Source organism: Halictus rubicundus, unplaced genomic scaffold (genome assembly GCF_050948215.1).
Source record: "Halictus rubicundus isolate RS-2024b unplaced genomic scaffold, iyHalRubi1_principal scaffold0166, whole genome shotgun sequence".
Lineage (NCBI taxonomy): Eukaryota > Metazoa > Arthropoda > Insecta > Hymenoptera > Halictidae > Halictus > Halictus rubicundus.
In genome coordinates, this window is record NW_027488707.1 from 307,634 (window position 1) to 314,302 (window position 6,669).

The 6,669-nt window shown below is 42.3% G+C and overlaps 1 protein-coding gene across 1 annotated transcript; it reads left to right on the forward strand.

Annotated features, from left to right (window-relative positions):
* Positions 1 to 4,091: 4,091 nt before the first annotated feature.
* Positions 4,092 to 5,592, forward strand: LOC143363902 (uncharacterized). Its single transcript, XM_076804432.1, has 3 exons — positions 4,092 to 4,201; positions 4,729 to 5,403; positions 5,552 to 5,592. Exons 2-3 carry the CDS (start codon positions 4,773 to 4,775, stop codon positions 5,590 to 5,592), a joined length of 672 nt encoding a protein of 223 aa, XP_076660547.1. The 5' UTR covers positions 4,092 to 4,201; positions 4,729 to 4,772.
* Positions 5,593 to 6,669: the final 1,077 nt, after the last annotated feature.

Sequence of the window (6,669 nt, forward strand, 5' to 3'; positions counted from 1 at the left end):
TAATTCCGTAACGCTTTTTCCGAGCGCTTCAAGTACCTACAACTCGAAACTTCAAACTGTTATATCTCATCATGGAAGTATCTGACAAAAAAATGTTTCAGACAAAATTGACTTGTTTTTTCCTGTAGAATCTAAATATGTAACATTTTATAGGGGGTTCCATTTAAAATTACAAAGGTACCTCCCCTCCCCCGTTAAAGGGGAAGGGAGGCCACTTCACGTTTATGTAGTCAGATAGGCCCTTCAGTTCCATGCAATTTAAGACTAAGAACTTTAAAATCGATGACATAGTTTTCGAGATATTGAGCTGTTCAGAGTTATGTGGGCCACCCTGTATATAATGTTCGAAATATCGTGTTGACGGTAGGCTGAACCTGCACCGATAAAAAATTAATGCTCGCACCTGATTGGTCGAATCATTGTTCCGGAACGATCACTGGGGCGGAACCAGGGTATATATACCCCAATTTTTCAGGAGTGCTACATTCGATGTTCTGACTTAAGAGTGACAACATGGAGTATTTCAGGTCTTTCCTTCGTGCGCTAGGACTGCTGGAATCTGCCAAGGTGGATTTCATTTCAGAACTACCGCCGGAGGTATCGCAATTGGTTCTACGCAACTTGGATCCTAAGTCTCTGATTTGCGCAGCTCAAGTGTCACGGAAGTGGTTGAATGTCTGCAGGGCTGATCCACACCTTAGACGAACCGCCAAACACTATGAGCAACGCACAATGCGGAGAAGAAATGAGCGATTCACAGGGTATGCTGTTGACAAATCGAGAGTGGCAGTGCAGAGGGAGGTGCCGGTTCCCGCGAAGGTGAAAAGGGCTGCACCTCATGCGAGACTAAAAACTCTGACGGTGTTCTACAGTGCGGACAAAGTATGTTCAGTAAGTTTAAGGCGTAGAAGGTGTATAAGAATGGAATATATAATTCAATTGTATCGTGACGTGCTACTTGTAGCAAATACTCTAATTATTGTTAACATATCGTTGTGTAATCCGCAGATAGCTATAATTTGTAAGCATTTGACGTTCTTGCAAGCCAAGATGAACAACGACACTACAATGTATCCATTCAATATTTTTCCCTAAAACCTTTCCAGTAAGGAGACCAGAGAATTTACAAAGAAATAAACATTTCGATCAATCTGCATCTTTAGATTTTGGATTGCAACGAAGTTTCTTAGTGTTTCTAAATTAAATGTTACAAATAAAATCGAGGTTGTTAGAAATAAATTCAACGCGCTCACTCAACTGTAGGTTTACGGTCTAGTGGAATTTCCAGACTGCGGCCTACTACCGCCGGGAAACCGGAAACTGGATGGAAGGCACTGTTGCGTGTTGTAGTACAGAGAACTTTATGGCGACTTGACTCGACGAAGGTTGTTACAAGAGAGATTGTGTAATCGCGGCGGCGGCAAATCCGCCTTGGGTCGTCGGGCACACAGAGTCTAGAGTGGCAACTCGGTCTTGCCGCTTGCACGCGGCTGATGCCGACGACGCTAGCGCTGCGGCAAGGTGCGGAAACATACGTAGCCCCTACACAACTGCTTTCTGCGCGCCCTCTAGTCTATTCTATTCTCGATGTATTTTTCTTCTTTATCTAACCACGCTCTGCTACCACGTGTATATGTACAGAAATAATGTTGCGGCTTAGGGGCCCGGGCTGCCAAAAGTAGAGTGACTACGTTACCGACAATATATGGTTTTACGGGGATCAAGTTTTCGTCCTTAAAAAGGAATATTTTATCGCTGGTAAAGGGCTCATTCGAAAGAGGAAGGTTCAATCTAATGCGGGCTGGTCATGAGCTGACGAGATTATGGACATATTGAGAAATATGAGCGTTAGAAGTAGGCCAAACATTGACGATGCACGTGCCGTGGAATTCAAGCATTTTTCTGCCATTGGATGAGTTTTCTGGATGATGTCGAGACCAGCCCGCATTAGAAAATATCTCCAGCTACAAATTGAGCTATAATTTGTCTTGATTCTGTTGCGAAATAAAGGCGAAAACTTGTTTCCCGTTTCGGCATGGCTTTCTAGCGTCAGAATTCTTGATATCGATAATATAGAGCAAAAAATGTGACAGGTTTAGTTGAGCTGGAGCTCGTCAGGTGGCGCCTAAGTAGAAGGACTGTCGAAGTGGGATTGGAGGAAACTGCAAGCGTAGATTGTGGTTATGTTCGACGCCTATTCGCTCATCGGCAACGTGCGTCTGTACATGTGTGTATATGTATATAATTTTCCTATACATGCAAATAATCCGCTAGTTTGATGTTTCGGACTCATGCAAGCAATGTGCAGCAATGTGCAGTTGTCCATATACACATATAGCATAGTCGTAGCTGTAGCTTCATGTATCATATGAAATTGCGATCACATTTGTATACCGATGAGCTTACATACAGTACCACATTATACAAAAGAGAAAAAGAAATTGTTAACCCTTTGCACTCGAGTGGTGACTCTGAACCACCACTAGAAATTGTTGTGGCATTATTTCAAAGAAATTACAACAAATATTACAATGTATTTGTTTCATTACAAAATTTGACTTGAACAGATTACTAAACATTTAAATATTATATGTGGAAATCGGGGAGTTCCGTTTCCGGTTAGAAAGAGATAAGGTGTGAAATTTAGAGCAGCTGAGAAAGTGGTGAGAGAGCGAGTGAAAATAAAGTGGAGGTGGAGTGAGTGAGATCAGGGGTAGAGGGAGATCGGAGGAGAAGTTAGAGGAAGAAAAGAGTGCAAGAAAGGGTAAAAGGACAATAGAGAAAGTGATAAGTCAAGAAAGTGAGGTTAGGCGCACAGTAGAAAGAGAGCAGGAGAAGCGAAAGCAGAAGGGAGAGCGCCACGTGCGGGAAAAGAAAGAAGCGCAAAGGCAGACAACTGCAACGTAGGTAAAGAAAGAAGACGAGAGGATAAGAAAGGAAATGAATAAACAAGAAGAGAAAGAACAGGAAAGAGAGACGGCAAGAAAGTTAATGAAGATAAGAAATAGAGAAAGAGCAAGGTGCAACAGTCTATCCAAAGTGGAGGGATTAGGGAAGTGGTTAGACAAGAAAAGAAAAGAGAGAGAGAATGAGGAAAGAGAAGAAAAGGAAAAAGACCCTTTCAGAAAAAGCAGAAAAACAGACAGATCGCCGGAGGGTGGAAAAGGAGAGGAACGACAAGAAAGGAGAGGGGAGCAAGAAAGGAGAGGGGAGCAAGGAGACATCAGGGAGATAATAAGAGAGGAAATAAAGGGGGCATTAATGGGAACAATAAAACAGATGAGCGAAATAGCAGAGGGATGGAAAGAAATGACGGAAGTAATGAGGAAGATGAAAGATATGAAAGAAGAGTGGGAGAAGGAAAGGGAGAGAGACAGAAAATCAGTGCAAGAGTTAGAAGCGAGAGTGAAAAAGATAGAGTTAGAAGGGAAAATAGAGGACAAGATAGACAAAAAGTTGGAAGAAATAGAAAGGAAAAGAGGAACTGATCAAGGAGAAAGGGAAAGAGGAGAGATCGAAAGAAGACTGAAAGAAATAGAAATGAATTGGGAAAGAAAGGAAAGAGAGACAAGGAGAAAGAACATAGTAATTAAAGGGTTGGAGATAAAAGATGGAGGAGACAGACAGGAGGAAGTGCGAAAGTTATTAGAAGTAATAGGAGAAAAATTCGAGGTTGAAGAAGTTAAGAAAAGAGGCAAAAAGGGAATAGGAAAAGGAGAATGGGCAGTGGTAAAGATGGCGACAATGGAACAGAAAAGAAGAGTAATGATAGAAAAGAAAAAATTAGCAGGAAGACGGGAAAGGATAGAGGATGATCTCACATGGGAAGAAAGAAACATACAATGGAGGCTAAGGCAGATAATGGAGAAAGAGAGAGGGAAAGGGAAAAGGGTCAGAATGGGGTATATGAAGATATGGATAGAAGGAAAGATGTGGAGATGGGATGAGAAGGAGAAGACATTGAAGGACAGCGAGGGAAACGAGTGGGGAGCGAGAGAGAAGGGGAGAGAGAAGTAAAGAAAAGGGATAAAGAGGAGTTGAAGACAGAGGGAGGGAAGAAGGGGAAGGGAAGGGAAAGTAAAAAACTGAAAATCGGCTTCTGGAACATAGCAGGAATGAAAGGGAAAGATGAAGGATTCTGGAAGGACCTAGAGCGATGGGATGTAATGGTGCTGCTGGAGACATGGGTGGAAGAAAAGATGTGGGAAAAAGTGGAAAGAAGATTACCACAGGGGTATGTCTGGAAAAAGCAATGGGCAGTTAGGGATAGTAAAATAGGGAGAGCAAAAGGGGGAATGGTGTTAGGAATGAGAAAAGAAATTACATGCGAAAAGAAGAGCGAGGGAGAGTCAAAGGCTATAGAAGGAATAATAGAAGGAAGTATAAGGATAGGAGAGGAAGAATGGAAGATACTAGGGGTATATGTAAACAAAGACATTGAACGGAAGATGAAAGTACTGAGGGACTGGTGGGATACAGGAAGGGACGAAAAACTAATTGTAGGAGGAGATTTTAACGCGAGGACAGGCAGGGAAGGAGGAGAAGTAAGGCAGGAAGAAGATGAGGGGGAAGGCTGCAGGGAGTCAAAAGACAAGAAAGTAAATGGAGAAGGGAGGAAGCTAATCAGAACGCTAGGAGAATTAGGATTAGAAATAATGAATGGAGGGATAGAAGGAGACGAGAGAGGAGAGTACACATATATAGGACAGAGAGGAAGGACGGTAATAGATTACGCGATAGGAGACAAAAGAACAAGAGAAGGGATAGAGAGCATGGTGATAGAGGAAAGGGTAGAATCAGATCACCTACCGGTAGTGTTAACAATGAAGAAAGGACAAAAGGAAAAGGAAAGGGAGATAAGAAAGAAGGATAAGAAAGGAGCGCAAAGAGTAGAATGGGGAAGAGAGGGAAAAGAAAAATTTAGAAGGTTAACAGAGGAAATAGAAGTAACAGGGGAAGAGATAGGGGAAAGACTAGGAGAACTAGAAAGAAAGATCAAGAGTGTAATAGAAGAAATAAGGAGTACTGAGGGCATGAAAGAGTCGAAAAGGAGAGGATGGTGGGATAAGGAATGCATAGAAAGAAAGAAGGAACTAAGAAGGGCATTAAGGAAATGGAAAGAAGGGAAAGAAGAAGAAGAGGGATATAGAAGAATGAAAAACAAATACAAAAAACTGTGTGAAGAGAAAAAAGAGCAGGAGAGAGAAAAGATACTAACGGAAGCAGGGAAAGCGAGGACAGAAGGAAAGGTATGGGATTTTCTAAGAAAGATGGGAGGTGGAAAAGGAAAAGCACAAACGAAAGAGATAGAAATGGAAAAATGGAAGGAGTATTTTATGGGGCTACTAGGAGGAGTAGAAAACAAGATAGAGGGGGGAGGCAGGAGGAAAAGAAGCGAGAAAAGCAATGAAGGGATAGGAAGAGATGAGATAGAAAGAGCAATAAAAGGATTGAAAGATGGGAAAGCAGCAGGGGAGGATGAGATGGGAAATGAGATTTGGAAATATGGAGGAGAAAATATAAGGAATGAAGTGTGGAAAATATGCAATAGGGTATGGAATGGAGAAGGATGGCCTGAAGAGTGGAAAGTAGGTGTCGTGGTGCCGATAAAAAAGAAGGGGGATGGAAAGTCAGTCGAATGCTATAGAGGGGTAACGCTACTGAATACGTTGTACAAGATCTATACAATTATATTAGAGGAGAGGCTGGAGAGAGAAGTAAAAGAGAAGAGGATGGTGCCAGAAAACCAGACAGGATTTAGAAAGGAGAAAGGGACGATAGACAATATATATGTAGTGAATTATATAGTAAACAGGGAACTGGCGAAGAAAAAGGGAAGGTTAATAGGATGCTTTGTAGACCTGAAGGCAGCATTTGACAGCGTGAATAGGAGAATATTGTGGAAAGCATTAGAGGAGAGAGGTGTGAGCGAAGGAATTAGGGAAAGAATAGAAGAAGTGTATAGAGAGACAACATCTAAGGTGAAAGTAGGAGGCGAAATGGGAGACAAGTTCTGGGTAGGAAGAGGGGTAAGGCAAGGATGTCCGCTAAGCGCGAAGCTTTTTATACTGCTTATGGCCGATCTAGAGGAAAGAATGAGGAAGAGGGGGAAAGGTGGGGTGGAGATTAGGGGAAGAATGCTATACACTTTGCAATATGCGGATGACCTCGTGCTGCTGGCGAAAGAGGAGAGCGGGATGAAATTAATGATAGAGGAATTCAGAAGCTATATAAAGGAGAAGGGACTAGAAGTAAACAGAGAAAAAACGAAGATAATAAGATTCGAAAGAAGAAGGCAAGAGAAAAAGACGTGGAGATGGGGGGATGGAACGGTAGAAGAAGTAGACGAGATAAAATATCTCGGGTACGTATTCAAGAAAAATGGGGGACAAGAAAGACAGATAGAGGACAGAACAAGGAAGGGTGGAGGAGTGATGAAAAGTGTGTGGGGGATAGGGAAAAGATATTTTAAAAATAAGTACAAGAGAAGAGAATGGTTTTTCGACGCACTGATATGGCCAGTGATGGCATACGGTGTGGAGATCTGGGGATGGGAGGAAAGAATGGAGATGGAGAGGATGCAGGAAAGGTATATAAGATGGGTGCTTGGGGTAGAGTGGACAACACCAGGGTATATGGTAAGGGAAGAGACGAAAAGAGAGAAAATGA